Here is a 17,341-nt window from a genome sequence, read left to right on the forward strand (position 1 = left end):
ACACACACGGAAATCCAGAGGTTCCTCTTAAATGAGTCAACTAGAAAGATTTGATGAATAAAAGACATAAAAATTTTTTTTACCATGTTTATGGGGCGGGGGTAATGGTTTACAGCGCAGTCATTGGCACATGGGTTATAATTTCTAATTGCCCTATGAACACTCTCACCCCCACCCTATGTCCTGTTATATCGTGCGCCAGGTGTCCAAGGTTCTCTTCAGCCCCTCTCTATTCTTCCTTCTTGTTTAGCTAAAGGAGATAAAGTTTTTACAGGTGGAAATGAGAGAGTGCAGACCAGATACAGTAAATGGAAGGAATAAAGTTACACATGGATAACATGGATTACGATGTCTTCGGGGAATGTTAATACAGTGTAACTTACACAAAGGATATGTTTAGAGGAGCAATAAGCCAGAGATGATCATTTGAGATTAAACCAGAAGAGCCAGAGTAAAATATCATGCACTGGTTATTCATACAGGCATTGACTAGTAACATATTAGCTACTGGCTTTAGTTCTGTTTATAGTCGGTTTTCATTTCAATCCCCTACTGCAAGAGCTGTTTTTAATCCATTAATTTAACTGAAGCCTAATTAGTCCAAGCCCTTCCAAATTCTCTCTGGCAATCTATGTGTAAAGAAACCTTGCCAGAACTACCTCAATTATCCACTCGGATTTTTCAAAACAAGAGTGTACATAAGAAATAGAACATACAGGAGTCGGGCGGTAGCGCAGCGGGTTAAGTGCAGGTGGCATAAAGTGCAAGGACCAGCGTAAGGATCCCGGTTCCAGCCCCCAGCTCCCCACCTGCAGGGGAGTCGCTTCACAGGCAGTAAAGCAGGTCTGCAGGTGTCTCTCTTTCTCTCCCTCCCCCCGTCTTCCCCTCCTCTCCCCATTTCTCTCTGTCCTATCCAACAACAATGACATCAATAATAACCACAACAATAAAACAACAAGGGAGAGAGGGAGGGGGAAAGGGAGGGAGGAAGGAAAGAAGGGAGGGGAAAAAACATACAAGAGATGTTATACATGGAAATATGCTTAAACTTTTGACTTAAGAGCATCAGTTTTTATTTAAGATGGCTCAAAAAAAAATTTTTTTTTGCCAGGTATTACAACTACATTAGATTTCTGTTTGCATCCAAACCAGTGACTGTGCAGGAAAGCAGACATTTCCAAATTCCTACGGATACCTGTAACTGGTATGGTGCTATAAATCAATTCTAAAAAATCTTCACTTGTATGAACATTCTTTATTTTAACTCACTCACCAACTCATTTCCCTAATGCCTTTCTGATGTCAATGTAATAAAAGTTTATGCATCAGGTTTAGCAGATTAATTTTCTGTCCTCCTACCAGTTATACATGTCATAGATTTAATACCATAATAGATATTACCTATTAATCTATAGGAATACAAAAACAGCCACGCTAGAGTAGTAGGACTACTAAGGATTTTCAGAATAATATATTCAGAAACAAGACTATAAGGGGCCAACAAATAAGCTCTTCTGGATAGTGTGCCTGCTTCTAAAAAAGAGCTATCCTGGAAGAAGAGAGGGGAGGAGAAGGGAACAGATCTATCAACTGCAGCAATTGTTTAAAGATTTGTTTCTTTATTAACACAAGGGAGGGAGAGAAGGAACCATAGTATCACTGTTGAACTTACAATGTCTGTGATCAAGTTGAGGGCCACTGCACCACCTGCCAGGCCACCAGTTTGTTATCATCTATATTTCACATTCTCTCACCCAAGAAGATAGGTTCTAACTTAGTAAAGGCCAAGTAAAAGTTCAATTGAAAATACAACTAGTAATCTGTCACCTTCATGAATAAGTAAAGGCATGGGTATACATTCATGTACTTGTAAAGGAATACTTCATACAGACTTCTAGTTGTCTGCTTCATGGATTTCTGTGTTTTTATAGCTTCCTTTTTCCTTCTGAACATCTATATTTTTATGTTTGTTTCCAACTTCCTATGAGTGGGCTAGTAGTAACATCGAAAAATGATAAACTCAATGAGGACCCATAGTTACTTTAATACTTACTAACAAAGGCTCCTTAAGAGAAGGCTAAAACTGAAACTAGGAAACTGACCAGACTACTGAACTGATCTAGAAACAAGTAAAATCAGGGCTGAGGAGAGAACATAATGGTTATGCAAAAAGACTTTCATGTCCAAGTCTTTGACATCCCAGGTTCAATCCACCATAAATGAGAGCTAAGCAAAGCTCTGGTGCATACCTCCCTTCTCATACTAATTAAAATAAATTCCTATTTTTTAAAAAAACACCTTTGTATAATTTACCATTAAGTATCCATAGTTTTGAAGTTGCTACCTGAAGGAGAGGGGTAAAATCAAAAGAAAAAATGGGCAGCATGACATAGAAATAAAATAATTTAATATCTAATAATACAGCTATACGGTTGCTCTTAATAATATACTAAGTCATCATCACCAACTCCAACAAATATACTTGTTGTATATATTACATCTAATATTCTAATCAAATGCTAGCAGGCATCACTCCAAAAAAATGCTATATACCTAGCTCAGCTCTAGAATCATTTCCTCTCCCCCCCCCCGCCAAGAAATTCCAAAGAAGCTGACAAGACAAAAATCTCATTACAAGTGTGACCCTCGTAAGTAATAGCCACCTACAGATAAAACCAAATAAAATGTAAAAATGTCATATGCATGATCCAGAACTGAGTCCAGTCCCCATTGCACTGAAGGAAGCTTCAGAACTTTTAAGTCTTTCTCTCCCCGTCTCCATAGAGTTTGTAAAAGAACATTTAATCAGCAAAAGAGAAAGCATGCAGCCAGGATGAATGCAGACAGGCTGTGAGATGTATCATTATGGAAAACAGCCACAGAACTCCAACCCAAGACATGAGAAAGTGATGATAACCAGAACAGATAGGACTTAGAGATCAAGGAGCACTTAATAACTCATACAGTGTATCATCCTTACATCATTCAATTTCATCTCTTAGAACTGATAGAAATCTCTGTACACAGGGGTCAAAAGATGCCATTAATCACCACTATGCTTTTTAAAATTTTAGTTAGAATCCTTTTTTAATTTAAAGAAGGATGTAATACGTAACTCACGAAATACTCTCTCATTGTGAAAAATTCAAACAATTTCAGAAAGGGTTAAAAGTTACAGTCTAGTCCAGAGACTTCACGTGTGGAATGACAACCCTTCAGCTTCATTACTCGGGTGAGACCTTTCCTTTTATAGTACACTCTAATTTCATCTCAGGTGGTTCACTTTCTAACAAAGTCCCATAACCTAGATATACACCAGTTTCTGTGAGAGAGAGCTTATGTGCACACGTATCCATAAACTACTGCAAAATATATACCTGAAAGCAGAAGTACACTAGAGTTTGCAGTGAGTACCTCCCTAACACTTCCTCTCCACTATTCCAAGCTTGGGATCCATGATTGCTCAACAATTTGTTTGGCTTCGTAGGTTAACTCTCTTTTCAATCACCAGGTTCCAGATGACACCAGGACGCTGGCCAGGCTTCCCTAGACTGAAGACCCCACCAATGTGTCCTGGAGCTCTGCTTCCCCAGAGACACACCTTACTAGGGAAAGAGAGAGGCAGACTGGGAGTACGGACCGACCAGTCAACGCCCATGTTCAGCGGGGAAGCAATTACAGAAGCCAGACCTTCTACCTTCTGCAACCCTCAATGACCCTGGGTCCATGCTCCCAGAGGGCTAGAGAATGGGAAAGCTATCATGGGAGGGGGTGGGTTATGGAGATTGGGTGGTGGGAATTGTGTGGAGTTGTACCCCTCCTACCTTATGGTTTTGTTCATTAATCCTTTCTTAAATAAAAAATTTTTTTAAAAAAAAACAAAACACTTTGCAAAGGGGTTTAAGCAAAATAAATACCTTTTTTCAAGCGCAAAAAAAAAAAGTTACAGTCTACCAGGGCCTCCCTCTTTCCCCATCCCATTACTCTCTTACAGCTTAGGTAATGGTCATACACTCATTAAACAATCCAATCTAGTCTGGAGATATAGCATAATGTTTATGTGAACAGACTCTCATGCCTCATGCAAAAAGGTTCTAGGTTCAATTCCTGGCAACACCATTAAAACAGAGCAGAGGGGACTCGGGCTATAGTGCAGCGGGCTAAGCGCAGGTGGCGCAAAGCACAAGGACCGGCATAAGGATCCCGGTTCGAGCCCCGGCTCCCCACCTGCAGGGGAGTCGCTTCACAGGCGGTGAAGCAGGTCTGCAGGTGTCTATCTTCCTCTCCCCCTCTCTGTCTTCCCCTCCTCTCTCCATTTCTCTCTGTCCTATCCAACAACGACAACAACAATAATAACTACAACAATAAAACAACATGGGCAACAAAAGGGAATAAATAAAATAAATATAAAAAATTTTAAATAAATAAATAAAACAGAGCAGAGTTCTGGTAAAAAAAAACTGGTTAAATCTTTATGAATGTATCTTTACTCTACATGGAGTTCATAAACTATAAGGTAAAAACTATCCTAAATCTGTTGGGTTCCTTGCAGTGAGTTTCATCTAAGTTATTTCTGCCTATAAATATTCTTTTTTTCTTTTTGCCTCCAGGGTTATCACTGGAGCTCAGTGTCTACACTATGAATCCACTGCTCCTGGAGGCCATTTTTCCATTTTGTTGCCCTTGTTGTCATTGTTGCTGGATAGGACAGAGAGAAATCGAGAGAGATGGGGAGACGGGGGGGGGGGGAAGAGAGACAGACACCTGCAGACCTGCTTCACCGCCTGTGAAGCAACCCCCCTGAAGGTGGGGAGCCAGGGGCTCCAACCAGGATCCTTATGCTGGTCCTTGGTGCTTGGCACCATGTGAGCTTAACCCGCTGCGCTACTATCTAACTCCCGACCATACATATTCTAACACTGTGCTCAAAAGAGCAACTACAAGGACTGATTTATTATTAATAAATAAATAAATAACTGCTTGGCAATCTTTAAATCTGGGGACGGGGTATAATGGGGAAAAAATATTAAGAGAATCTGAATATAAGCTTGCTTCTACTAACTCGAACACTGAGTTATGTATATACTCCTTGCTTTATTATTCTACAAAACAGAAGGAAGAAAGCTAAATTATCTTGAAGGTCATCTCTGGTTCCAAAAAATTTCTTCTAAGTATGAACTCTATGAAAAAGATATTCAATAAACTAAAAGATTTTAAAACAGTCCTAATTGATCCCTGGTTTTAAATATGATACACTACAATGTGAAGTTCAGAGGTTTATGTTATAGAATAATTTGAGAAAAAAATAACCAGTTTCTTTATGAAGATCAATTATATTTTGGTAAAATTTTCAAAGAAAATAAGTGATATTTCTGATTATAATATCCTACATACACACAGGTGTTCCCTAACAACATAGGGCAAAACAAAAACCAGTAAGAACAAAAGCAAAGAGGAAATAAAAAGCCAAGTGGTAGCATATTCAGTTGAGCACACACCAAGGACACATGTTCATATGTGGAGGGAGTGGACTTTACAAGCATTGAAACAGGGTGACACTGGTCTTTCAAAATCTCCCTCTCTATCCCCCCAGCCCCAATTCCTCTCAATTTCCGTGTTCTGTCAAGTAAAAAAAAAATGAAAGGGGGGAAAATATGATTCCTTAGAGTGGTGGATTCATTGTGAAAGTACACAGCCCCAGTAATAACCCTGGTGAATAAAAAAATAAAAAGCCATAATAACAGGGATATACACCTTACAGTGTATAAAATCTCAAATTTAAAATCTACTGTATTTAATATTTGACTCTGAAGATAACACCATTTTATCTTTTTTACAGATGAAGACAGGAGAGTTTATAATCAAGTATCTACTTAGTGGAAATTGTACCGTGTATAGTATAAATGTATGAGAGGAGGGAACGGAGGGTGAGAAGAACAAAAGAGAAGAGAGTGGCTGATGTTGTCTAGAAGTCTGTAAAGATTACAACCTCTCCCCGAAAAATGGTCATCGAGGGTCATTTGCCTAAAATCTTCAGATTTGAGAGCACCTGCTCAAATTACTTAAAGGCTATGGGCCCATAATGAGCAACTTCAAAATTATAAAATATTCCAAAGCAAAAACCTTTTTAATTAGAATCCTGAAATCTAACTTGGGCCAATACCTTTTTAAAAAAAAATCTAGAGATAACTGAAAAAAGTAGGTTTACTGATATTAAATAATTTTCATTTATAAAACAAACACAAAACATCACCCAAAAAAAGCAAGTCATTTACCAGAAGCAATCGGAGTTCGTTTTATGTCAACTTACCACTGAAATGCATTATAATGGAAGTAGACCAAACCAAGACCATATAAAAAGGCAGCATTCTGTAAAGACAAAGAGAGATTTTAGGAATGAAATACATATCTAATGCATAAGGTTTTATTAATGTAAAGTCTACTATCTAAAACACTTTAATTTGTTGAGACTCTTGTGCTATATTACTATACATTTACAATAGTCTTTTTCAGATACCAGATAATCAGTGATGAGTCAGCAGATGGTGAGAAAACCAATTTGGAGAGAGATTCTGATTTCTCTTTAATCAAACTTGCACTGAAATAAAATTGTACCAGAAGGATTCTAGAGACAAATATAAAGTAAAAACTCAATATCCTACGGTAAGAAGATACTTAGACTATGCTACCCTATATTCTTCTAATTGTCCCTATACGATTTCTCTAATCCAATAGTGCCTGGGAGACAGTCATAATTCAAACAAAATGCACAACATATGTCTACAACAATCACATGCCCAAAACCTCACTAGCTGTTTGCATTTTTTAAATTATTATTACTTTAGAATAAACAGAGAGGTGCTTTATTCAGCTTCATCTTGACCTCTAGCTATCAAATAAATGTACTGTGTCTACCAAACAAGCAAAAAAAATTTTAATATCTGCTGGGGTTTTTGTTGATTATGATTTAGTAAATAAAACCTGCACTGGAAACTGCAAAACTTCCACATTCTCTTCCCTGATACAGCTTTCTAGTCCTATTTCCAACTCTGACACCCTCTCCCTAAATAATACCTTTGGTCCACCTGCATGTTAGCTGTCAGGCTCAAGCAAAAATTAGTAAAGTCATGGGCAACTTGGAATATACCTAAAATAGACCTACTAACTTTTTCCAAAATGGAGACCTCAAATCTCATCTGCTATATTCTTGCCTTTAGGTTCCTGATTACTAAACAATTTGTTCTGTTTTCTATCTTAATGCTTTTTCAGACACCAAGTTGCAAGTGCTACCATGATGCCAACCTGACTCCCCTGGGCAGACAACCTCATCAATGTACCATGGAACCCCATCTCTCCGGAGCCCTGCCCCACTAGGGAAAGAAACAGGCTGAGAGTATGGATTAGCTTGTCAACACCCATGTCCAGTGGAGAAGCAATTACAGAAGCCAGACCTTCTACCTTCTGCACCCCATAATGATCCTGGGTCCAGGCTCCCAGAGAGATATAAAGAATAGGAAAGCTTCCAGTGGAGGGGATGGGATATGGAACTTGATAGTGGGAAATGTGTGGAATTTTACCCCTCTTATCCTATGTTTTTGTTGATATTTTCTATTTTTTTATTTTATAAATAAATTAATTTTTTAATTACACACAAACATAGGTAGTTGTGAAAGCATGTTCCTAAAAATCTTACAATTTTGTAAACCACTGCTAAAATCAGGAACCAATGGGGTAAAATTTGAAAAGATACATGTATGCTTATGAGGGCTATAGCAGTATTTATAATAGCCAATATAAAACAACTCAAATACTCAATGATGGATAAAGCAGATATGACATACACAGAATGACATACTACTACACTATAAGAAAGAAACTTGTTTACAACATGGATGGAGTTGGAGGGTGTAATGAGTTAGAATGAGATAAATATATGATGATCTCATTCATTATGTTAAATACAAAGAAACAATTCAAAGGAATAGAAAAAGCCCATCTAAAACTAACCCTTGGGTTTTGATTACAGAATGAAGGTTGCCAGAAAGGGGGAAGATAATGGCAGAGATGGCATAACAACTCACCTGGGGGAGGGGGGAGATCATGCATGACACACTCTCTTGAAACATACACAATGATATAAAACAATTAATTTTAAATTATTATGATTTTTTTTAAAAAATGCTTTTTGCCATACTAGCTTGAAATGCATTTCCCCAGATGGATTGAAAAGATTTTGGTACAAGTAGTTTACTTGGGAATTCTACACAGGAATCACCAGTAAGGGGAGAAGTAAAGTACAGTAAGGAAGGAAAGGAAGTCAGTGTAAAAAAAAAAAAAAGTGCAATATGGCTGATTAGGCAACTTTGGGCAACTGGGTTTGGGGGTCTAACTCTGGGAGGCTCTGTAAAACATACACACTAGTGCCACACAGTCCGCAATGCAAAGGAGCTAGAGTATTTATTTCACAAAACTTGTCAGTTACTGGGTGGAGAAAATGCACCAGTGGCATTTAAAAGTCCAAAAGGCAAAACAGCAAGGTGACTTTTGGTCAAGTAATTTTTTAATACTAAAATTTAACCTAAGATTATATTATGTACTTTTTTGAATTCTAAGCATAGTGTTTCTGGAAAATGTTTAAGCAATTCTTGAACATGTAATAAATATGTAAACTTATTTTAATTAAATCCATATTGGAAGGGGTGTGTGTGTGTGTGTGTGTGTGTGTGTGTGTGTGTCTGTGTGTGTGTGTTTCAGTCACAAAGAAATAAAATAAGATCTTGTCTTTTGCTACAAGATGGAAAGAACTGGAGGGGATCATAAATGAAATAAGCCAAAAGGAATAGGGCAAATTCCAGATGGTTTCATTCATGAGTGCAATTGAAGAACTAAAGCAAGGGAAAAACAGGATGAGTCTGTAATAAACTGTGGTCTATTTCAGCAATTCTAAAGATTCAGAACAGGGAGGTGAGAGGCCAGGGGAGGTGTTCAGTGCCTTATGGTAGGGAGATGACACTGTGGTGGTGAGGTATCCTGGCTACTAGTCTAGGTAGATGTGGAATTGTAACCCTGTGGGGAAAAAATGTCATGTGAAACCAGTTTTTTCTCAATAAAAACAAATTAATTTTTAAAAATCCTTATTAGTAACCAGTTTTCTAGTTAGGAAATTAATTGTTAAAAAAGTATTGGGAGTCGGGCTGTAGCGCAGTGGGTTAAGCGCAGGTGGCGCAAAGCACAAGGACCGGCATAAGGATCCCGGTTCGAACCCCGCTCCCCACCTGCAGGGGAGTCGCTTCACAGGCGGTGAAGCAGGTCTGCAGGTGTCTATCTTTCTCTCTTCCTCTCTGTCTTCCCCTCCTCTCTCCATTTCTCTCTGTCCTATCCGACAACAATAATAACTACAACAATAAAACAACAAGGGCAACAAAAGGGAATAAATAAATTAAATATTTTAAAAAAATTTTTAAAAAGTATTATTTAATTGTTGGAAAATTCGTAAAGGCCCTAAACAATTTTCATTTTAAACGTTCATCTTTTTCCTTTTTTCTCAATTTAGCTGGAACACCTGTTAATTACTATCATTCATGTACCACCTTACTCCCCACCCCAAAAGAAGTTGTACATTTACTCACAGTCAGGGATATGTCACTTTGATGTCATCTTTACTCTTCAAGTAAAGAAACTAAATCATGACTTCTAGAATATGTCCTGCTTCAAAAATGTAAAATTTGAATTGAACCTAAGCCTTATTCTCAAATATACTTTCCAATTTTTCTTACTACTGTTAAATGTTATTTTTTTTCCTTTTCTTTAATTTATTGGATAAAGACAGAGAGAAATCAAGAGGGAAGGGAGATAGAGTGGGAAAGAGACAGAAGAGGCACCTGCAGCCCTGCTTCACCACTCACAAAGCTTCCTCCCTATAGGTGGTGACCAGGACCTTAAGCCTGGGTCCTAGTACATTTGAACACATGCCCTCAAGCAGTTGTGCCAACAACCAGGTCCATACATATTCTTTAAAAGATTTCATCTAGGGGCCGGGTGGTGGCACACCTGGTTGAACGCACATGTTACAATGCACAAGGACCCAGGTTCGAGTCCTTGGTCCCCACCTGCAGGAGGAAAGCTTCACGAGTGGTGAAGCAGTGCTGCAGGTGTCTCTCTGTCTCTCTTCCTCTCTATCTAACCCTTCCCTCTCGATTTCTGGCTGTCTCTATCCAATAAATTAATAAAAATAATTAAAAAAAGAGTAACAAAAAAATTTTAAAAATAAAACATTTCATCTACTTGGTCCCTTGTCTTTCGAGGAAAAGGTTTGATTTCTTTTTCAAGTTAATTTAAGCATTAAATTTGTAAAATAATAATTATAGTTCTGTCTTCCCTTTAGGATCTAAATATTTCCATGTTATAAAGCGCTTCAAGACTGAGATATTTAAATGCTCAGTGTATTTTTCAATTCAAAACATGAATCTGAATTAGGAGGGTCTTGAATTTTTCTATTATAACAATTCTTTCACCTACCCAATAGTAAGCCCAAATTACTCATCATTACCAGTATTAGTGAAAAGTAAAAACATACAGGAGCTAAATGGACATTATAAAGGAAATTCCACTATTCATGCCCAATTAGGAGAGAGGAAAAAATAAAAAGCCAGCACAATTTTCAACACTGGTAAAACTGCAACATCACAATTTGTGTGTGCATTCCATTATGTGGCAAAATAGATCTGTCTATAGTTAAGCATGCCAAAGCCAAATGTAAATTAATCTATACATGTTGAGTTCTTGAAAATTACCGAAATACTTGATTTTCTCCAGCAGTGAGAACACAAAGCCCTAATATGCAGATGCACAAAGACATTAATGAGTCTATGTACAAAGAAGCTACATATCATCTAAGTATAACAGGATATATATTTTTTTCATTAAAAAGACTATTTTCTGTCATTCCTTGTATACAACAATTCTTTTAAAGAAACACAGTCATAATACATTTTTCTCTCACTGTAAGCTATGCTCATATGCAGTCACAAATCTGTATCACTCATCACCAAGTTCTACTGCATGTATGTGCATTGCATGTGCCTACTGCTTTATTCCAGTTAACCTATCTGGTTTGAGTGTAATTTGAAGGTGTGAGACATAAAACTTACCAGAGAAAATATTTCCTCTCCTACATTTCTCAACCGTTTCATCATTTCTACATTCTTCTGTTAATTTAACATATGGCAGTAAATTGCTTAGTGATTATTATCTAGTAATGTTTACTTCAATCATTAATGGCAACATTAAAATAAAATGCCATGGCATTCATGAAAGGAGTGACAAAGCATCAACATTTCCATTACAAAGCTTCTACCACAAAAAACAAAAAGGCAATTTAGCAATTGGGAGAAGGTAAGTTACATGTTAACACACCTGACAAGGCTTTGATATCCAAATACATGAAATAATCCTACAACTAACTCAGTGCCAAAAAATACAAAAACCAAGGAACACAATTTTTAAAAAGTGGATGAATTAACTAGAAAAAAAAAAATATATATATATATATATATTTATTTCAAAGAACACACAAACCCCACACACACACACACACACACAAATAAAAACTACTCAATAATCACTCAGTATTAGAAAACGCAAAATTGGAACTGGTGTGACCTTTATGGAAAAAAAATACAAAAAGTGAAATTCTACTCCATTTCACAGAATACTAAAGCAAGAACACAAAAAGGGGACTACATTAAATCAAAAGACTTGTTTGGGGGGGGGGGGGGAGACAGTGCCACAAAGGTAAAAAGACAGTCTAAGCAATAGGGAGGACGACATAATTGCACATCACATATCAGACAAGGTGCTGGTACTTAAAAGTACATAAAGAAATCTTAGAGTTCAACAACAAATAGCCAATTTACCCCACAGAAATAGGAGTGAAAAATCTGAACAGAGATCTTGCTAAGCTTTGCTATGCACATGACCCAGGTTTGAGCCTGGCCCCCCACTGCACTGAATACAGCTTTGGTACTGTGGTGTCTTCTACTCTACCTTTCTGCCTTGCTAAGAAGAAAAAAAGAAAAGAGGAAGTGGAGGAGGACCTCCAACTTATTTATTATTAGAGAAATGCAAATTAAAACTATGCTGAGATACTTTCTCATACCTGTAAGAATGGCCTACATTAATGAAACAGGAAATGATAGGTGCTGGAGAAGTGGAGAAAAAGGGACTCTGCTACACTGCTGGTGGGAATGCAAACTCATACCACCCCTTTGGAAGACTGTATGAAGAGCTCTTAAAAAAATAAAAATGGAATTACCTATGATCCAGCAACATCACTCTTAGGCATTTATCCAAAAGGCAGTCAAACACTAATTTGCACCCCTATGTTCATAGTTGCATTATTAACAATAGCCAAAAAAGTGGAAGCAGCCTAGATGCCCATCCACATGAATAAAGAAGTGAGGGGATATATTCTCCACGGAATACTACTATGCAATCAAAAAAGATAACCTGGTGTCCTCTGGGACAAAACAGATGAAGGTGATTGAGCTTAGTGATATGAAAGACAACTCCTGGATGGTTTAACTCATAACATCGAATCTAGAGAACTGATATACCTGAACTTACAAAAACAAACCCAACACCAAAAAACAGAAGTTTCTGTTTTTAAGAAACAGAATAAGCGATATTGAGTATAGTTGTTTTTTTTTTTTTTGGGGGGGGGGCTTTATGTGTGTTCTTTGAAATAAATTTTTTTTCTGGCTGTTCACCCACTTTTTAAAAACTGGGTTCCTTCTTTTTGGTTTTTGTATTTTTTGGCATTGAGTTGTAGGAATAATTCATGTACTTAGATATCAAAGCCTTGTCAGATGTGTTATGTGTATCTTCTCCCAATTGCTAAGTTGCCTTTTGGTTTTTTTGTGGCAGAATGTACAGAAACAGTTTTAAACTGTTTCAAAGACTTTGTGAGAACTATGATGGTTATCTTTGGGAGGCGGGGACAGAAAACTTTGGTGGTAGGTGTGGTGCAGAGCTATACGCTGTAATCTTACAACCTTACAACCCACTATTAATCACAAATAAAAGATGTAATTTATCCAGGTAGGTCTCATACAATCCCAACAGTCCCTACGAGGGAAGTCAAGGAAGACGGGGGGGGGGGAGTAATATGATATGGGGTCAGGAATTAAAGGACTGTAGGAAGCATTAAAAGTTGGAAAACATAAAGATTCCCCCACCTTGGGTCTTCAAGAAGTAGCCAATGCTAGTGGCATACTTTAAATCAATAAAAGTTATTTTGAACTCTGACATCCTAAATTATGAGATAATTGAACTTGTTATTGTTCCAGACATTAAATTTATGGTAATTTGCTAAAATGGCAGTTAAAAAGAAAAGCATAATATAGGTCATGCTCCAAGAAAGAAAGTTATACAGTTCTTGTTTTCACAGCAATTAACTTGGTGCCAGGCAGAGCACACATGGTAATGGGTCACTGACTAAAAAAGCACAATCTTCCTGATTCGGAAAACCAGAAGACGGGAACCAAGAGAAGTCACAATCTACTAAATTTAAAGAAATAGAGGGGAGAAAAGAAGAGGAAAAAAAAAAAAGCCCAAGAAGGGAAACTCAAATTCTGTCTGTCCACATGCCTGGTTGATTAACTGTATGCTAGTTAGAGACTCACTCAGTTAAAGATAACAGATCTAAATTGATATTTAAGCTGTCACCTGAAAAAAAAACAACTTTCTTGCTCAAGATCAATAAATGATCTCATAATAGAGACAAAAGCAAACAAAAAGTAACTAGGAAATTAAAATAACAGAAATCAATAATTAGGATAATTTTTATAATATACAGTATCCATCACATAATGATACAACATACAAGTCTAGGCATATAGAATGCATTCTAAAAAACAAGAACAATGAAATAAAAATGCAGGCTATACTCCAAATAAGAATGTTAGAAGTGGGAGTTGGGTGGTATTGCAGCAGGTTAAGAATACATGGCACAAAGCGCAAGGAGCAGCATAAGGATCTCGGTTCGAGCCCCCAGCTCCCTACCTGCAGGGGAGTCGCTTCACAAGCAGTGAAGCAGGTCTGCAGCTGTCTATCTTTCTCTCCCTGTCTTCCCCTCCGCTCTCCATCTCTCTCTGTCCTATCCAACAATATCAACAATAATAACTACAACAATAACAAAGGGCAACAAAAGGGAATTATTTTTTAAAATAAAAAAAGAATGTTAGAAGTGGCAAATAAAAATTTAACAGTAGTGATTTAAATTGTTTTAATATTTTATTTAATGAAAGAGAAAAGCCCTAGCTCTGGCATGTGATAGTGCTTGGGGGGGGGGGGGTAATTTTTATCAACAAACTACAACAAAATATCATTATGAATAATAAGACAACAGAGAGGTCCAGATTCAGTTCCTGGCATAACCATAAGCTAGAGCTAAGTAGTATTCTGATCAAAAGAACATTACAAAAATCCTTCTCCACTAGACAATTTTAATATTAAGAAATGCTAAGCAAAGTTCTTTGGGCTATAAGAAAGTCATAGTATATGGAAACAATTCATTAAAAAAAAAAAAAAAAAAAAAGCACCCATGAATGGGCCCTATAGAACATGATTTTTATCATGAGCCCAGTGCCACATGAGAGCACCATAGACAGCACCAAGGAAGCACTCTGGCTGGTAGGTTACTGTTATGATGTTTCTGACCTTCTCCTCTCTTTCTCAACACAAAGAATGAAAGGATCAGCTTGGGGAGGTCACTCAGAAGCAGTATCAAACATGCATAAAGTCCTGAGTTGATTAGCTATTTCGCATTAAAAAAAAAAAAAGTCTAATTCTCTAATTTCCAAAACACTTATCTGAAGGACATTATATAGAGTCCATAGCCCATATAATTAAAAGGCAAATGAGCAAAATGAGTAAAAAGGTTCAGTTCCCAACACTATCATGTGCCAGAGCTGAGAAGTGCTCTGGTTTATTTTGCTCTGTATTCTTTCTGTATCTTTCGTTTAAAAAATAAATAAAATATTAACAGACACACATTTTAAAATAACAAAAATGAACAAAAAATGATAGTAGGTATACAAACTGAATATATTAACACTATTTAAAAAAATCACTGTCGTGGAATAGTGCAGAATAGGGAAAATGGAAAAGCACTGTTTATTTATTAAGATAGCTCAAGTTTAAAAGACTGACAATACCAAGGGCTAGCTTAGATGTAGAAAACCTGGGAATCTCAAACATTGCTAGCTAGAATGTAAAAATGGCACAATCACTTTGGAAAAACAGTTTGGCAGTTAACAAGTGCAATGTGATTCAGCATTTCTAACCACCCTGTACATGGAAGAATAGAAATGAAAAGCTAAATTGTCCACACAATGACGATTTTCACAGCGCTGTATTTTCATTTACCAAAAAGGCAGATGAAATGTAAATATCTATTAAGTGAAAACAGAAACTTTAATAGTGGTATAATCAGTCTGTGAAATACTATTTAATGATCAAAAGAAACACAACATGGATATAAATAACTTGAAGCACTGTGTGTTAAATTAATGATCTCAAAGCAAAAGAATACATGCTGCTCAACATTACAGAAAAAGATGAGGATAACTGATTGCCTGGGACCAGGGATAAAGAAGAGTGTGAACCAACCAGAAGAGAGCACAAAGGATCACTGAGTGATGGAAATATCCTGCCTATTAACAGTAGTAATGGTTACATACCCCATTATTGCCTGCAGCAAATCTGTACACTTAAATCACACCTCAAAAAGTAAATCACACCTCAAAAAGATTATAGGAAGGAAGGAAGGAAGGAAGGAAGGAAGGAAGGAAGGAAGGAAGGAAGGAAGGAAGGAAGGAATCAGGGCCAGGGGAAACAGCACAATGGTTTTATATAACAGACTCTTAAGCCTGAGGCAACAGATGTCCCAGGTTCAATCCCCTAGCACCACTATAAACCAGAACTAAACAGTGTTCTGGTCTGTATTTAATTGGTGGGGGGGGAACTATGAGACATTTTTGTCCAGCTAACCAAGTTAATTAGACAGTTTATTGGAAAAAAACAAGCCATGAATGACAGTCAGGGATATCCTAAAAACAGGAACAATGAGGGAAGCAATGAATATATATAAATAGCTAATATGTTGATTAAAAGGCATTCAACATTGACCATTGTTAGGAAAATGCAAGTAATTAGTATGTCACTTCTTGTTCAATTAGCTGGTTACACTGAAAAACTGAACAGAAAACACTTTGATGTCCTTTCAGAGTTGTGGCTGATGTTGGAAAAAACGTAACATGTGACAAGGAAATAGAACAGAATATATATAGCCTACCTAAAAATGTTTTACCTGGTTAACTGCTGGATTGCTTTGCTTTCTTTTCTCTTTCGTCCTTTCTAATAAACCGAGGATGAAACAGCCTTTAACAAAACTGAACATTTTCACATTCTTATAATTTGTTGCCATAAAATCATGAGCAGTGAAACAGTGCTATTTCTCTCCCTTTTCTATCTCCTTCACTATCAATTTGTCTCGAACCAGGCAAAAAAATTAAAAAAAATAATTTTTAAAGTACATTTAAAATTCTACAGATCAAGAAAAAAAGACAGACAAGAAAAAGCACGGTCCAGGGGGCCAGGCAGTGGTGTACCTGGTTATGTGCACATAGTACCATGTGCAAAAGACTCATGTAAGGACCCAGGTTCAAACCCCCCCCCACGCCCTGCTGCAGGAGGAAAACAGATCTGCAGGTGTCTGTCTCTCTCTTTCCTTCCCTTCTCAATTTCTCTCTACCATAAAATAAAATTGGGGGGCGGGGGGGCGCACTACTGGGAGTGGTGGATTTGTATGCTGGCACTGAGCCCCAGCAATAACCCAAGTGGCAGTTAAAAAAAACCAAACACACATTCACCCAATATATCCAAAATGTCAATTACATGAAGAAATATTACTGGGCAATAAACATGACAAGATTAACCTGCCCATGTAATGACATGTACTGCTTAAACTAAGAAAGTAGAAATGTCAGGAGTAGGGCAGTGGGGCAGCGGGTTAAACGCACATGGCGCAAAGCACAAGGACCGGTGTGAGGATCCCGGTTTGAGCACCGGCTCCCCACCTGCAGGGGGTCTGCTTCACAAGCAGTGAAGCAGGTTTGCAAATGTCTACCTTTCCCTCTCTCTGTCTTCCCCTCCTCTCTCCATTTCTCTGTCCTATCCAACAACAACGACAGCAATAATAACAGCAATAAACAAGGGCAACCAAAGGAAAAAAAATTAAAAAGTTTACAAAAAAAAAAATTAAAGGGAGTCAGGTGGTAGT

General features: G+C 37.3%; 1 protein-coding gene across 10 annotated transcripts in view; it reads right to left on the reverse strand.

Annotated features, from left to right (window-relative positions):
• Positions 1–17,341, reverse strand: part of KDM6A (lysine demethylase 6A) — a 186,340-nt gene that overhangs the window by 94,879 nt on the left and 74,120 nt on the right. For 9 of the 10 annotated variants that reach the window (XM_007528219.3, XM_007528218.3, XM_060182509.1 and 6 more), the window contains exon 5: positions 6,311–6,369. In XM_007528219.3, coding sequence (XP_007528281.1) covers positions 6,311–6,369 — 59 coding nt within the window. Of the gene's footprint in view, positions 1–5,498; positions 5,518–6,310; positions 6,370–17,341 lie in introns of those variants that run through there. The other variant, XM_060182510.1, reaches the window with a different exon arrangement.

Source organism: Erinaceus europaeus, chromosome X (genome assembly GCF_950295315.1).
Source record: "Erinaceus europaeus chromosome X, mEriEur2.1, whole genome shotgun sequence".
In the NCBI taxonomy this organism is placed as follows: Eukaryota; Metazoa; Chordata; class Mammalia; order Eulipotyphla; family Erinaceidae; genus Erinaceus; species Erinaceus europaeus.